This window comes from Diplotaxodon limnothrissa, linkage group LG16 (genome assembly GCF_057381915.1).
Source record: "Diplotaxodon limnothrissa isolate DT_005_m linkage group LG16, D_limnothrissa_male_GT1.1, whole genome shotgun sequence".
In the NCBI taxonomy this organism is placed as follows: Eukaryota; Metazoa; Chordata; class Actinopteri; order Cichliformes; family Cichlidae; genus Diplotaxodon; species Diplotaxodon limnothrissa.
The window spans coordinates 27,335,654-27,352,664 of NC_140611.1; the positions used below are offsets into that span (position 1 = coordinate 27,335,654).

At 38.4% G+C, this 17,011-nt stretch overlaps 1 protein-coding gene across 1 annotated transcript in view; it reads left to right on the forward strand.

Annotated features, from left to right (window-relative positions):
* The window catches only part of erbb4b (erb-b2 receptor tyrosine kinase 4b), a 176,076-nt gene that overhangs the window by 51,189 nt on the left and 107,876 nt on the right, over positions 1 to 17,011 (forward strand). The window contains exon 4 of the mRNA XM_085374300.1: positions 16,009 to 16,140. Within this exon, the coding sequence (XP_085230426.1) occupies positions 16,009 to 16,140 (132 nt within the window). The remainder of the gene's footprint in view (positions 1 to 16,008; positions 16,141 to 17,011) is intronic.

Here is a 17,011-nt window from a genome sequence, read left to right on the forward strand (position 1 = left end):
CTGTGGTACATGCTTTTTTTTCACCAGTGGTATTCTTTGTTAAAGCTCTGGATCAGTCTTCGCAATCTTCCAGGTTGTCCTATTCATATTAAGTGGGACCTATTCTATTTTCCAATACAAAGAGGTCACTTTGGTCAGGATTGTGCATATGGCAAGATCCAACACAATCGTGCTCTTCGAATATGATGGCTGGCATCAGACATAAAACAGTAGGAAATCCAAGTGGTTATTAAAATATGTTAAGTGGCCTCACTATCTTGAGACTTTAGAGACAAAGGCACTCAAAGGTTAATTTGTGCAAGACGGTACACATTAAAAGTAATCAGTGTAAGCTTCATTAGCGACTGCATCAGTGCATCTCAGTCATCCATGATCTTAGCTTTTATTGGTTCTTTGTCTTTATTAAACTTGTTCTATGTTCTTCTTCTTTTAACGTTCAATTCCAAACAATAAAGTGGTAAAACTGGAAAATCTCACACTATATCATACAATTAGACAATATGAATGCAGAATGCAGTAGATGTCCTTCATTTTTAAAAGAAGCTAGACATACATTATTTAATGGTAAATGGCCTGTATTTATATAGCGCTTTACTAGTCCCTAAGGACCCCAAAGCGCTTTACATATCCAGTCATCCACCCATTCACACACACATTCACACACTGGTGATGGCAAGCTACATTGTAGCCACAGCCACCCTGGGGCGCACTGACAGAGGTGAGGCTGCCGGACACTGGTGCCACTGGGCCCTCTGACCACCACCAGTAGGCAGTGGGTGAAGTGTCTTGCCCAAGGACACAACGACCGAGACCGTCCAAGCCGGGGCTCGAACCGGCAACCTTCCGATTACAAGGCGAACTCCCAACTCTTGAGCCACGATCGCCCATCATTTTTTACCCTTGATGCTGCTGCTCAAAAAGTTTAAAATCTATATATGAACCCATTTCTGAAAAAGTTGGGATGCTGCATGCCAAAGAAACCAAAAAAACCCTCTTTATTTTGAATTTAATGGCAGCAACATGTCTCAATAAGGTTGGGACAGGGGCAACAAAAGGCTAGAAAAATTAGGTGGTACTAAAAAGAAACAGCTTGAAGGACATTTTGCACCTAATTATGTTAACTCGGTAAAGGTCAGTACTGGGTAAAAATGAGCATCTTAGGCAGAGTTTCTCAAACGTAAAGATGGGCAGACGTTTGCTAATCTGCAACAAACTATGTCGCTAAACCACCTGACATATTATCAGTGGTCACTGAAAATCCTGCATTTCAGATGGTATCAAGGTGTATCAGTGCCTATGGAATTGCCGTTTGGAAATTCACCGTTAGAGCTGAAAGGTTCAAGGTTCAAGGTTCTTTATTTGTCACATGCATAGTTATACAAGTATAACACACAGTGTAATGTAGCCTGACACGCTCCTCGACATGTGCAAAAATTGGGGGGGGTGTAGAGGAATATAAAGGTATATAAAGGTTTTAATGCAACATGTGTTCTCATCCGAACAAGAGAATTGAATTAATCTGCTTCAACAGCACAGCAGAAGAGGCCAAGTGCTGAACTGCCCTGCTTCAATCCAGACTTTTCACCAATTGAAAAAAATTGGCATGTTGTAAAATCAGATATATAACAAAGACGAAGCTTAAATAGTAAGTTCCGCAACTGGTCTGAGTTCCCAGAATATAGACTGTTATTAAAAGAAAAATGGATTCTACACAATGGTAAACTTGACCTTATCCCAACATTTTTGACATGTCGCAATGAAATTTGAAATTAGGTAATATTTTTAATGAGGTAGTAAAAGATTCTGTGCAGATCCATTCTGTTTTTATTTGGATTTTACTCTTTATTGGAATTGTGTTTGGATATTTACAGTGCATGGGGTTTTGAAACAAGGCCTTGTAATTTGAGAACTTCTGTAGTGTGTCTTTTAATGGGACAATATCTCTGTTTGTCCCTTCTGTATGCATTCTAAGGAAGAGATCTGCTCAAAAAAGAGCTAGTTAAGCAAACAACCAAGGCAAAGCAGCAATCTTTTTAGTGTTCCAAAGGATCATATTCAAAAACTGAATGAAGACCTAACTGTTACAGAGAGGAAGAAAGCATTATAGTTATTAAATATGGGGATGATGGCACATATTTCAGATAATCTCTCCTGGAAGGCAGTCATAGTGTGTACACAACCATGTTGTATACACACTATGTGCCAAAAATAGCTGTGTAGTGAGAAGAGATCTTGATAGAGAAGTTCAAACCCTGCCTTCTTTCTCACTTCAGTATGCTTGGCTAGTGACTGTGTTAAGTGGGTGTGAATATTGTAAGTTTTGGAAAAGTTATATGAAATCTTACTCAGTTCAAAACTACCTCACCTTTGCTTAATTTGCCAGTTGTTCTTTTGGTGTCTTATTACTTGCTAATAGCAAGACCTTTTTTTACCTGTTTGTGTCAGATCAGTGCTGAGTAGCTGAACCTTTCTAACCAAAAAAACAAAAAGGAATACATTAAGTTAATACGTTTTGATTATGTGCTTAATCCCTTGGCTTTAAATCTACTGAGTCTTGATGTACAGATAATGCTCACTACATATTTGAGGTGTGTAAACAAAGTAGCAGCCATGGTCTGCAGTGTGTTACTCACTATCTCTCATTTGACTTGAAAAAACAAGGTCTCGGTAACGTGTTGTTGCCTTAGCAAATCATGCACTGACTAAAGTCAGCTTCCTCTGGGTAAAACCAACATACTTGGTATGCTTGTGGTACATACCCGTTCTCTCTTCTCAGTCTCTCCATCTTTCCTTCTCTTTTTCTTTTCCCCTCTCAGACCCTGGTTTGTTTTGTCCATTCCAGAGCAGAGAGCGTGGCTCATTTTAATTCAGCTGGCAGGCTGATCACACATCAGCCTTGATAAGCTAAGTGGCCCTCAGCAGCAGCAATTGAAGGTCCTTTTACTCTTTTTTAATCACTTGCTTGTATGTTCCCTTGATAATCTTTTCAACCTTTATTTATTTCTTTATTTTCTATATTTTATTTTGTCTAGTTCCCAATTTGTTTTCTTGGTTTTGTCTTCTTTGCTTGTAGATGTGTCTTATCTCGAAGTATTGGAATATGATTTTTCTCCGCTTCCTTTCTGCTCTTCTCCTATCCATAAAGCTCAGATTATGAGGGCTTATCACAGTTCAAGTTGTAAATAAGGAAGGCTGCACCCCACACCCCCCTAACAATTCTGTCATGATTTTATTTTATTTTTTTCCCTCTTCTTGTGTTTCAGCAGATGCTTTGCCTTGCTCGGGTATAATACTATAATCCCTAAATCTCAGCCATTTTTCATAAAGACTCATAGGAAACAATTTCATGAAGGATGGACCAAATTTAATCAGCAGCCTGTGAATGCAATTATCTTGGTGAAGGAGAGGCGTAGGTTTGGGGGATGGGACCTTGGCCAACACCCCCATGACATTTACTATACATCAGAAAAGAGCTTAACACTTCTCCTTTAGGGTGACACAGAGAATAAAATGGATTCATTTAAGTACTAACACACACACACACACATATATATATTATATTATATATAAATATATAAATATAAATATTACGCTTAAAAGTGGGAGTTGAAGTCAGTTAGAACAATGGAACAACATTACATCACCCTAAATTAATTAAAAATTAAATGTGATAGGCATATGTAATGCATCATAATATCAAATACGTTTATTCTTTATGTGCTGGAGCCCAATTTTGAGTCCAGCTGACTCATACTCACTAAAAAGTAACAAAGTAACGTTGCTCTGTGTTCCTGCCTGCAGATAATAAAATAGCCTTTGATTTTTTTTCCTTTTTTTATTTCGAATCGGCATATGTCAATAAAGTTGTGGTTGTGGTACTTTAGCATCTACCTAGCATTACAGAAGGGGAGCTAAAACAAACATATATTGTAAAAACATTCTTTTTTTCCTTTTTTTATATGACAGTTCATTTTAAATGTGACCTTTTCTAACAAACTCAACAGTTATTACCTAATAAAAAAGCTGTTTCTGTGCTAGCTACCAGTAGCATTGTTGATCCATTTACAGGAAAATGTATGCTAACTTGACTAGCAAAGATGACCAACAAGGACAAAAGAGAAAGACATTATTAGGGTCTTGGCAAGTGACATCGGGAATGTTTGGAAGGCGTTCTGGCATGTGTTGTCATAATTAATTTTAGATTTGTCTAAATTAGTGGGTCTGTATGCACAATGTTGCTGAAGTTGTCTGGGTATGTCATGATGTTCAAAGGTTGTGTGAATAGTAGAGAATTTAATTAAGCACACCAAAGTGTATCTGTACGCACTCTTAAGTCTGTAACTCATAGAAAGACAGTCTTTTCCAGTCTTTAACATATTCCCCTTTTCTTCCATTTCATGGCTTAAATCTCAGTTTTTTCTCTTTCTATTATCAGTCGAGCTGTGTGAGATGCACATACACATACACAGTGCCCACGCTGCTGCTCCTGACCGCATGTTCTGAGACAGTCAAATCCCACCACTGCCATCTCTCTGTTGTAGCTCTCATGAAGCACCATGTAGTCAAATTAATGCAGTTGTTCTTTTCAGGTCAATAGTTAAACACATAAAAGTGCAATTGCATTTGAATGGGTACCACCGTTTTGCTTGGGGACTGCATTAACAGTGTTAAAATTGCATGCAATTCTTGTGGGAGGTGCCCCATCTACGGACCTCATAGAAAATCTAAAGTTTGTGATGCATGATGGGATGCATTTCACACTATGGAAGCCGTATTAAAGAAGTGTCATTTTAATGTGGTAGTGAATGGCTGTATTACATTTCTAAGAACTCAGATGTTGACCAAAGTGCTACAGTAGTTATCCCCACAGTGTATAAAAGTATGCATTTTTCATATCCCCGTAATCTGAAGCTAAAGTTAAGCCATGGTCTTTTGCTTACTGGTGGAGGTTATATCTTAGGATACTGAAATTTGGTGTGTCAGTACTGATAAATAACGATTAATGATTTTGGGTAGAAATGTGTATTGGTAATTCACTGTGATATTCATAGGGATGCTAATTTTCACAGGCAAAAACTAAATTATTAAAAATTCACTTAAAGAAACTGAACAGCCGACTCCTTTATGTTGAACAAGACTTAATAGCCACCCACTCTTTACTAAAGGTTGCTATGTTCCTCTAAACATTACAGAAAATATTTTTAAAAATCTTTATATTTACTCTTAAGTTACAAAGATACTGTATAATACAAGACTATGGAAGAATATGTTATAATGGTATGATCTCTTTCATTTGGTCCATGATGCTATTAGAGGCATAGAAGTTCCACTCTGACCTCTCTCCTGCAGGGACAAATCCCTCTCAACAAGTGTTATGTGGAAAAAACATGTACACAGTAAATTTATTTTCTCTTTCTTCTTCTGCTCTTGTATGTGAATATCTACACAATTATACAAATAAATGCACTAAAGCGAAAAAAAACATTGCATTTCGCTCTTACGAAAACAGACTATGCCGATAAACTACATTTCTGCATCCTCACTGCATCTCATTGACAACACTGGGGACTGTAGGGCACGGATGGAACTGCGTGGTGGCAGCAGATGATGGATTGGAGGGTAGATCACCTATTTGTAGAGCAAATGCAGAGATTTGCTGTCCTGACATCTACTGTCGGCAAGCAAGTGGCTCAAAGCACAGTGATTGACACGGCACTGCACTGTAAAAAAAAAAAACGTTGCTAAAACTTAAAAACTCAAGGCAACCGACTGCATTTACGTTTTTAGGTTCTGATGGATAACTTATAATTTCAAGTTTAGGAGATAAGTTGCTTTAGCTAATGTTTTTGTGTTGACAAAATTAATAATTGTCCTTTTTCTCAACTCATATTTTATTGTTTTTGCAACGTATTTCCTAAAGTTTACACAAGGTATTAGTTTTAGTTTCGGCAACGTATTTCCTAAAGTTTACACAAGGTATTAGTTTTAGTTTCGGCAACGTATTTCCTAAAGTTTACACAAGGTATTAGTTTTAGTTTCGGCAACGTATTTCCTAAAGTTTACACAAGGTATTAGTTTTAGTTTCGGCAACGTATTTCCTAAAGTTTACACAAGGTATTAGTTTTAGTTTCGGCAACGTATTTCCTAAAGTTTACACAACATATTTTTTTTGTTTTGCCAATCAATTTCCTAAAGTTTAGAAAAAGTATCTTTCATAGTTTTCATGAGGTGCTCCCTGTTGTACCAATGAATGTTTACACAGTTGATTTTCAAATAACTTTGTGTTCAAACACAACTGCACCACTGACAATGTTGACTTTTGAGATCAGCCATTTTTAACATACTGACAATATTCAGCCACAAATAAAGTCCTTCCAAAAACACAAAAAAAATTTTGTAACAAATGTTACTCATCCAATTTTAAAGGTGGTGTTGTCAGACAGAATATCAAACCTATCTTGATAGATAGTCACTAACAAACAGATTCAAAACATCAGATGGCAGGATGTGAACAACTTCTATCTGGTTTCTTAGCCCTGTTGTGTGATCTGCTGAGGTGAGACTTCAATGCCCCTCGTGTCCTGAACGAACAGACGCAGTCACTGTAAACACAGGGCAAATGAAATCCTCTTCTATGTCGTAGCTGGTGATGTCTTAAGAGTACTTCTTGGCTTGAACAGACAAAAGAGCAGAACTGGCACTGCATACAAAAGCTATAATGAGAAGAGAGGAGAGGACAGTGTCAACAATTCAAAAGAAACCTGAATTAATCTCAAATTACCAAAGTTACATTACCTGATAATGTGTTTGGGGCGGGGGGGCAGGCACTCCTGTTCTGATTCCTCTCCTTACCAACTCCTCATCAGTCCCTCATAAATCAGGACAAGCAGTGGTCTGGAGTTGGCTTTTAATTCTCTAAATAAATAAAAATAGCAATCAGTTTTAAAATAAAATGCCAGCTTCCTGACATTACTTAAGAATTTTTTTCTCCTGTCCTAATTTTTTTGGCTCACTAAAGTGAGCTGATTCTGCCTTGTAAAATGCCATGTGAAACACAGTAAAACAAATAATTTACAAAACATACATTACATCAAATGTTTAATTTATTTAATTTATTATTAACAAATTGTATTCTACATGGAATGCACCAACAGTATACTGGGATGTATTATGTAAGCAAAGGATAATTTTGTGTGATTGGTTTTACAACTTAGAATGACAAACATTGGATTGAGAGTATGAGTGGGATAAAACTCCTGAAGCATCTGTTTAAATTATCAGTGCATTTATTAATGGTGCTCCATAAATAAACCAAAACAATGTTGTTTTGTGCATAACAAAAAGCTCACAATTGTGCAGTCAAAATGTAAAATAAAAGATGCTGAGCATAATAACAAAGACAGATTTTGCAGCTGCTCTGTTTCCAAGTTCTACTGCGCAACTGACAGCCTGGAGTTTGAAATCCTCTTTGTAACCGTGTCTCTTACAGGTGCCATTTATGGTCCTTACACACATAATATGGTAATATTACGTTGAAGCAGAGTACGTATCACTCGTATCAGCCTAATGCTCCAACAATCCATCAAGCAGTGCAGCTTCATAGCTTACCAAAGTCGTACCAAAACATTTGACATATTTTTTTAAGCTGTGTACCACATAAAATTGGTTCGAGGTCAGTAAGCACAACCAGAATTCATGCATAAGGCAGACTGTCGATTTTTGAGATGAAAGGATTTTAGGCCGTGCGTCAACGCGTTAGCCCGGTTAGCTCACTAACGCCACCCAGCGATCACCCCGTGCGTGGGGCACGGGGTGATCCGCGGTAACTAGTTAACGGAGATTTGCCCCGTTAATGCAGTTATGGCATTAACTTTACGCTGACAGCACTAAAATAGTAATCTTCAAATGTTTTCTTTTTACCGACCAGTAGGGTTGCCAACCGTCCCTTAAAATACGGAATCGTCCCGTATTTCGAAACAAAAGTACACGTCCCATATTGAGCTAATAAGGGACGCACTTTGTCCCGTAATACAGTGAGAATCAAAAGTAGTCTATAAATGTTTATGGAATTAACACTTTGTTTGAAAACATAATTCCCAGCCCCTCTTCTGCTTTGTGACCAATGAGCTGACAGCACACTTATGACAATTCGAGTATGACAATTCAGATTACCGCTCATCTCATTGGTCGAGGAAAGGTCGCTTGCGGAGAAAATACCGGAAGACAACAGATGACCACAACAAGAAGCATGGCCAACAGGGGAACAAACGCCGACTCTGCGGTGCAAGTCTCGGATGACAGTACACCTAAAGCTGGGCAGACACTGTGCGATTTTTTTCAGTCACGTTATTCAGCTCCTGCTCAAACTGCACGATTGACTCGCAGGGGTTAGAAGTTCATAGGTCACGATGTACTCTCACACTATACCGCCCGATGCTCTGATGCGACCTGAGTGCTCACACTGTGCCTCCATAAAATGAAGGTTATAACAGATAATCTGTCGCTCGCTCTCTCTGTCTTTCACTCACACAGACACACCACCACCATCAACTTTGCTAAATTGCTAATGAAAAACATTGATCAGGCAGCTGTGATTGAGCAGCAATGTAAATCCAACTATTTTCACGGTTGTTGTGGTCGTGATAATTGTGTGATGCCACATCGAAAAGGCTCGGATGAGCTTTCCAAAAGTTCTACAAGTTGTGCCTCCTAGTGATGGGTCGTTCGCGAACGAAATGGCTCTTAGAGCCGGTTCTTTGACGTGAACGACGCGAGCCGGCTCCTTATCGCGAGCCGTCACGTGTTTTTTTTTTCTTTTTTCTTTCTCTCAGCCTCTCTCTCGCACTTTTTTCCGCTGCACTCTGCAAGCGAGCCTTGTGCTTTACGCTGGGCAGAGGGGGGGAGGGGCGGTAGTTACACTCAGTAGCACAGGAACAGAGCCAGAGAGAGAGAAAGAGAGGCAGGGACAACAACATTAGAAAGGTATAGTAATCATCCACAACTATTTTCGGTTGCAGATGATAAAGGATTCAGAAAGTTTATTCATGCAGGCCCATATGACAGAGAATATGCATGTTCTTTTTGTTTTCATATTATAATTTATATTTAATTGTGTTGTGGTTTGCAGTGTTTTGTGTTGTTTTCACTTTAAATTTGTAAAAGAAAAAAGCTGAAAATTTAAATAGTTAAAACTTGAAATGTGAATAGTTGATTTTTGTATTATGTGATTTATTTATTACATTTTATGTGGAGTGAATAAATAAAAGTATATTTACGGTGGCCCCTAGAGACAAAGCACATACAAACTTCAAATCACGTACTAACTCTGAAGCATGTACAAACTCCAAAACACGTAAAAACTCCAAAACACGTAAAAACTCCAAAACATGTAAAAACTCCAAAACACGTAAAAACACGTACAAACTCCGAAGCACGTAAAAACTCAGAAGCACATAAAAACTCAAAACACGTACAAAAGACAACAGAAGTGCTCCAGGATGCTGGGCGCAGTGTTGAGCCTTTGTTATCTTGTGGCTACACAAGCCAGCAAGTACCAACGACCGGATTTGGTGTGTGGTAGTAACAGGTAAATGAACTTTTTTTTAAATTATTTGAATATATATATGAGTGCCTGTGTATAAATACACAAACAATACACACATGCTTTCAATTGTGTAATTTAAGTGATCTAGTAGCTCTGCTTTGGAAGTTCAGTTCATGCTAGAAATGTGTTTTGGAGTTTGTACGTGTTTTGTCTCTAGGGGCCACCGCATATATTTATATATAAACATATATAAATAAAACCACTTTTTTTACGTTAGTAATTCCTTTTGTGCATAATTTTATATTATTGTTAATAATAAATTAATTAAAGCAACAAAACAACCTGAAGAGCCGGTTCGGAGCCGAAAGAGCCGGCTCTTTTTAGTGAGCCGAACCGAAAGAGCCGGATCTGTAAAAAGAGCCGGAAATCCCATCACTAGTGCCTCCATCGCTTGTGTCCAGATCACACGCTGCACAGCCGTGCTGCGCCGTCTTTTTCACCAACGTTTACGTTTGCGCGTGAGCAGTGTGAGCGCCTGTGGTGACACCCTCACGAGCGATTGATGATCGGGAGCTGGTCGTGAGGTGTTAATCACTTCTCTTTACCCCACGTATACTACACGACGCACGATGAAGGCCAAAATCGGTCCGATCACTCAAAAATCGGCTCAAAATGGGCCAAAAATCGCACAGTGTGAGCCCAGCATTAGAGCAGCAATGTTTGTTCCCCTCAGAGAAAGGGAAGAATGGGAAAAGGAAAACACCTGGCTGGAAAAAGTTAATATGGGCATGTGCAGTGAATATCAGCGCTATGTGGCCAGAAGTGTGATAATATAATTTATTTTGTGTAATAAACAACTGCAAGGATAGATGATTACAACAAATTGATGACTAATACATAAAAGTAATACATAGATGAATAATGATGATGAGTTATGATGCGTAATCATGGGAACAAGCGGGTTTACAAACAGGCGCAGCTGATTAGCATTAGAAAAGCTGAAATAATACCTCAACTGAAGCCAATTGTACTAAATGCACTAAATGTGCACTGTTACAAGAATATTTTTCTTTCTATTGTTTTCTATTATTTTAAGTTAAGCAGGACAGAGTGCTTTTAAAGAAAGATTTACTTATATTCTCAAAAGTTAAGCATGACAGGCTTCTGTTTAAGAAAGAGACCTGTTTTACTGTGTTAATGTTGTCATTTTGAGCTAAAAATAAATGGCTAAATGATCATTTGTTTCACATGTGTTCATATCACAAAGAATAGAATATGCATCTACTTAAATCAACTTCAAGTCAAATGGTTAAAAAAATAATTTCACACACAAAAAAAGAGCTAGAAAATTCACCACACTGGGAAGGGTGAAGACAACTGGGTCGCCCGGCCCTGGCCACGAGGTGTCCCTTATTTATTTTTCAGGGAGTTGGCAACCCTACCGACCAGCTCCTCTTTGATAGCTGCCGTGTCCATCTTGTCGTTGCCTGCAGGTGAAGCGATGGGGGAGGGGGAGTTGTGTTCAGTGAAGGAGAGAGGCGGAGTAACACAGCGTAGAGACAAAAGTGGACGAAAGAGAGGCAAACTTGCGGCTCCACGAGTATAATTATAATGTAACATAGACTATATCGATATAAACGATATTGTCACATCTCATATTTCATTTAGTTCATTTAGTGGAGCTCGCTGGCCATGAGGACTCCACCACCCCGTTCACACAGAAACTAAAGCACACATTTTATTGGCTAAATGTGATTCGAACAAATTAAGACATAGCAGCAGGCGCCCCCGAATTTTATTTTATTTTATTTTATTTAAATAGCGGCGGGGGGTTGCTGCCGTTGGTCATGAGTGAGCCAGCCTATTTTGTTTCGTTAGGTGGTATGGCGGCCACAGACTGCACTTCATGAAATACGCATAGGGGGTGTCGCGGAGGCTTGTCAGATATGAGCGCGCCTCTTTAGTAGCGAAGTTTGTCGGATTTTCATTGTTTTGTGACATGGCACGTAGTTTGTGACATGGAATCTTAAATGATATAGTAAACACATACCCATAAGCCACAAGGCCTCTTAGCCAAGAAAGTAATGCTATGCTAAGTTTCGGAAAAATACGAAGAACTTCAGTTGTGATATTTCTAAAAGACAAATTGAGACTGTTCAAACATATACTGTCTGATATAATAAAAGAAACATTACTTGCCTTTAGAAACTTGAGATGAACGATCTATCCAGCTCCTGGTATAAAAAGCCTCACGTTCTCATTAAGGCAGACGGCCAGGTGGCTTTCAGTCCTTGCAAAAGCGCAAAGTAGACCCCGTAGCATCCAAAAATATGAGATGCGCATGCGTACTCAGGCACAGAAAGGCGCCAATAGCTTCAACTCATGTAAAACTTGAATTCATTCATTTTGCCAGCAATAAATTTCATCTGAGACCAACTTTTGCTCCAAAACGTTAAATGATTAGTTGAAACCCTTAATGTATTTGAGTTTATGGGCCAACTGAACTTTTATTGTTGAATTGTGAAAGAAATGACTGTAAGCTCAACAACTGCAAGTTTGATTTTTTACAGTGTGGGTGGCAGCATGAGCAGTGTCTTAAAACCAGACACAGGAATTTTCCATTTGTGTGTTTTTTTTAGTTATACAGTTAGTTATACAGTTTGTACCAGACTGTAAACATGCTTATTTCTGCTACAAAGCTAAGATTCTAATGATGGGGAGTTTTCACATTTAGCATCAGCCCCAAGTGGCAGTTCCAGAAACTACTTTTTTTTTTTTTTTGCACTTTCTTGATTCCTTTTTCAGCTGTGGCAGTTGATAATACATCATATCACAATGGCAGTTTTTTTTATTTTTTACTTTAACAGTGTGTATGTGTTACTCCTTATTATGTTTTTACACTTAAAAATTGAAAATTAGCCCTCAAAAACCGTATAATAACAATAACTTTATAGTAACACGCAATAAAAAAAACTAAGAAAAAAATGGTATTTTTCACAACCTTGCACTGTTTAATAATTGTATGATTTTTATTGCATTCCATGGTACATGTTGTTGTTAGATGTTTTTGATACCATTGCCATCTCTTTTATTCTTTAGCATTCCTAAACCAGTTACTGAATATATATTTTATTTCTTCTAACGGCAGATCGGTGAATGGTGACACAGTGTAAGTGGAATTAGATAAACTGTGCAGTGCCATTCTCTACGCTTTACTTGCGAAGCATCCATTTCTCTTAGATTGATTGGAAATGAAACTATGATTGATGCGTAAAAGAAATTGCAAGGGGCCAGCTGAGTAGCACTGACATTCCCCACCCGCCCCTGCTCTTACACAAAGATTGAAATTAGTGACCTTTTGATAAAGCAATCTGGTAATTTAATTGATGCTGAAGCCATGTGATGAGGACCTCATTAATAGCAAGCATGAGCCATATTTGTAAATGTTTATATATGTCAAGGGCTTTTGAGCATGCTCTTTCTGTGTGCGTTTGTGTGCCTGTATGTGTATACTGCATGTTATGTCTCATCTCTTATTTTGCTGCATTTCTGCCAATCCATCTCAGGAATGCATCCTAGCAACTAATACTTCTGCTGTGATGTCCAACAGGATGTGTGCCTGAGCATTTAGCCTTGTTGACCCAGAATGCATCCTGATCTTCCCGCAGAGTTTCTCCCTACTGTTTTGATGAGCTGATAGCAACAATCGCCTGAAACCAAGCTGAAGCTCTCAGAGTCAATAAGACAATATGTTGGAGACCCAGGGCTAAATCCCCAGTTCCACTGCTATAGGATAGAGGAAACACCTTTATCTTTTTGATTGAATACCTATCTATCTACTGTAATAGCCTGACTGTTTGAGTGTCTTCCTGAGTCCCTGGGTACCTGTCTATATTTCTAACTACTCTCTAGCTTACTGTGGTTGCTCTATTAAACAAGGGTGTTTCTCTTCCTGACACTGAAAGACAGCACAAAGTGAGACTGAAGTTAAGAATCGCAGTAAATCTGTTTCCTTGATTGGGCTGATTCAACACATGGATTTTCTTAAGTGTACAGAAAAAAGTAAAGGTATACGATAATGTAATTCTCCAACATTACAGAAGCTCGGCCAGATTTATGGGGTTTTTGTTGTCCTACATATGTCTTCATTAAGTTGTTCACTCTGCACCAATTAATTCAGCCTTACGCACTCATTAATGTGCCTTTTTTTTCTGATGATTGGTTTGCTTTTTGCCCCCCAGTCTTAATCAAACTCATCCCCACACTGCAATAAAGGGAAGAAAAAGAGAAAGAAAGCACTTAACATCATTTTGCAATTACCAGGATACATTTGTGCTGCCTTGAATATCATATTGTCTTTCTGCAATGGTTATGCAGCCTGATACTGAAGATTGCTGCACCTTTTGAAGCCTGCAGTCACACAGAGATGCTTGGAGTTGCTCTCGGGACAAGGCTGGAGGTGATTTAGGGGGGTGCATTTCAGAAATATGAGTAGTAGCTACATGAGCAAACTAATTAAGACATTTTCTCTACCCACCAAACAATCAACAACAGAATTTAACCATTGATCTCCCCCTGGCTACCAGCTGCACAGCCAGAAAATATGCAAGCCAAGCATGTATTTCTAATAAAACTAAAGCCTGCATGAGAAGGGAATGTTATTGTAATTATTATGTAATATTTGTTTGTTAATTGTTCATATCTTGATGAGGAAGGCCATGAAATATCCTGATGGGAAATACTAAAACTGTCCTGGGCAAAGCGCCCTCAGGGAGCGAATTACAGTAAACTACAATCTAAATTCATGAACATGTCATGTCAGACTATTAATACATGTTTTGTATGCGTAGCGCATGTCTAAATGCATCACGTGTGAAAAGAATTAGACAATGGGTTAGACAGTCAGGGGATCCACTTGTGAGAGATTTACACATAGTGTTTGAGAGCACGACTGTTGCATCTGTCCAGCTGATATTCGTCGAAGCAGCATTTCTTTCTAGGTTACACGCACAGGGATTAGCAAATATGTTTTGTCTTGTTTCATAGTTGTTGTTTTCTTTAGATAGATCACCACCACTACAAAGTGATAATAATGATGTATTTTTATTTTGTAAGATCGGTAAACTTTAAATATTTATAATAATAATTATATATACATATTTTTCATAACCGATGTATAATTTGATATATACATTTGATACATGTTGGCTAACAAACCAGCCAGGATGAAGATGAATACACAGAAAAAATACATGTATCTCGCTAAACTGCGGTTCAAATCGTTCTATTGTGTAAACTACTTTAATTTGAGACATGGCCTCCTCCTGGTCGAGCGATATCGCTTATGTGGTGAGAAGCAGGATTAAATTCTTCCCTAACTCCCAGCACAAATGCAGATAGATGGGGGTGGGGTGGTGGTGGCTGGGGTTGTGGGGTGGGGAATCTGTGTAGGTAATACCACTGCCACCTATTATCCAATGATTATTATTTATATGAGCCTTTGTGGGATGATATTGTATTTGGCTCGTTCTGTGTGGAGCTGGTGGGGCGCCTCATGTATGATTATGTGTCTCATCGGTTTCAGCCCTGTGTCAGTAATCTGTTTGTATGGAGATAGAGAACACACAAGCTCTGTAAATAATGCAAATCTGCTACTGGGCTTCACTTCTTCTTTCCTTTTCTGCATTCCGTCTCTTTGTGCCTTTCTTTATGTGTCTCTCTCTTTCTCTTTAGCACTCTTTCTCTCTCTCATAAAAGTCAAGATTAAGCATTCTCTAAAGTCCTGCATGACGATAATCTGAACCACCCTCCGTATCCAATCATTCAACAGACAGTGGTGTACATTTCTATGTGTGTGTGTGTGTGTGTGGGGGGGGGGGGGGGGATCAATTGTCCCTATAAGCCTGATGATCATTGGTTTGACAAGGGAAAGCATTTTATGATTTGAGATACATCACATCCTTGATGAAATACAATTAAAAAAAAAAAAAAATATTAGGCCTGCTGCCCCTTACTGAGGATAAAATCCTATGGATTTAATGTTGGCCATGGGGCATAATTGATTCTATCGGCTCACAGCATAGAAGGAAAAGGATGAGAAAAACAACACAATGGGAAAAGATCAGAGGTTGTAATAACAGCAATATAACATGGCTTTGTCCTTGGTGCTTCACACCAACAGCAATCATTACATCTGTGTGACTCAAAATCAACTGTTCACCCCAAATAATTTCTTCTCCCCAGCTAAAAGAAAAACGTAGTCCTTACGTTTTTTTAATGACTATGGCTTTAACTTCATCTAGTCATGTTCTTTGTTATTGAAAAATTAGAAGGAAAAAGTCAATCAGTTGAAAAACATATCCAGAGCAGCATGCTGAATTTGGTACATCCTACAGGTAAAAAGACATGAGAGCTCTTTGTATATATGTACTTAGTGTGTCCCTTATTTATTTGTTTTCTTACAGAAATCCTAAATGGAGGTGTTTATGTTGACCAAAACAAGTTCTTGTGCCATGCGGACACAATCCATTGGCAAGATATCGTCAAGTACCCAAGGATCCAACCTGTGGTGGTGCCCACCAACAGCAGTGTCACATGTAAGTAACCCAAATGGTACACATGAAGAAAATGAGAAAAAATTATTTGCAAAAGCCAAAAAAGGCACTTAAAATATATGGATATCCAGGAAAGCCCAACAAAAATCTGAATCAGTGGAAAGATGATTTCAAAAACAACGTACCTGTCCAACGTTTCCATTTTATGCTTTTCCTCTCCAAAGCATGAAGTGTAGATGCATGCAAAACATTTCAGAGAGTTGTAGTAAGCTGGAGTAACAACAGAGAGAGAGATTTTGTTTCAACCCAACGTGAAAATAATCACAGGATTTAAACAGACATTATTAGCACATTTACATGTAAACACATATTAGCCGCCTAGCTTAATTGTTTCTGGCAATTAAGGACCATGGAATGTACTTCACACATTTTTTGCTCACTACCAACTTCTTGGTTTTAAACATATTATCTCCCCCCACTGGTAATGCAACTTCTGCATGCAGTAATGCAATTTCTCCATGCATGTCCATTTCACGTTTTGTAGAAATGGACAAGGTGGACTGGCGTGTCTATTACATGTTTTGCTGTGATACTGGGTTCCATCAGATGTCGGTAATAACCTATCCAAGCCACACATGCAAAGAAATCAAACCATATGTTGTCCATAAATTATTTTATGTGTAATAATGAGAAATGACACAGGGGAGAACTATTGAAGAAGTAATGCATGAAGAAAGGGAGGTGTAAAAAGGCATGGAATGTCATGACACAAGCTGAAATCTATCAGTAATTAAAAAGCAATCCTGCCACTTTAGTGCAAATTAATATCAGCCGGTTATGTCCCAACTGATGGCCTATAAAAAGGTGTCTCATTACAAAGGTGTCACACAAGAAACATGATGGGTAAAACCAC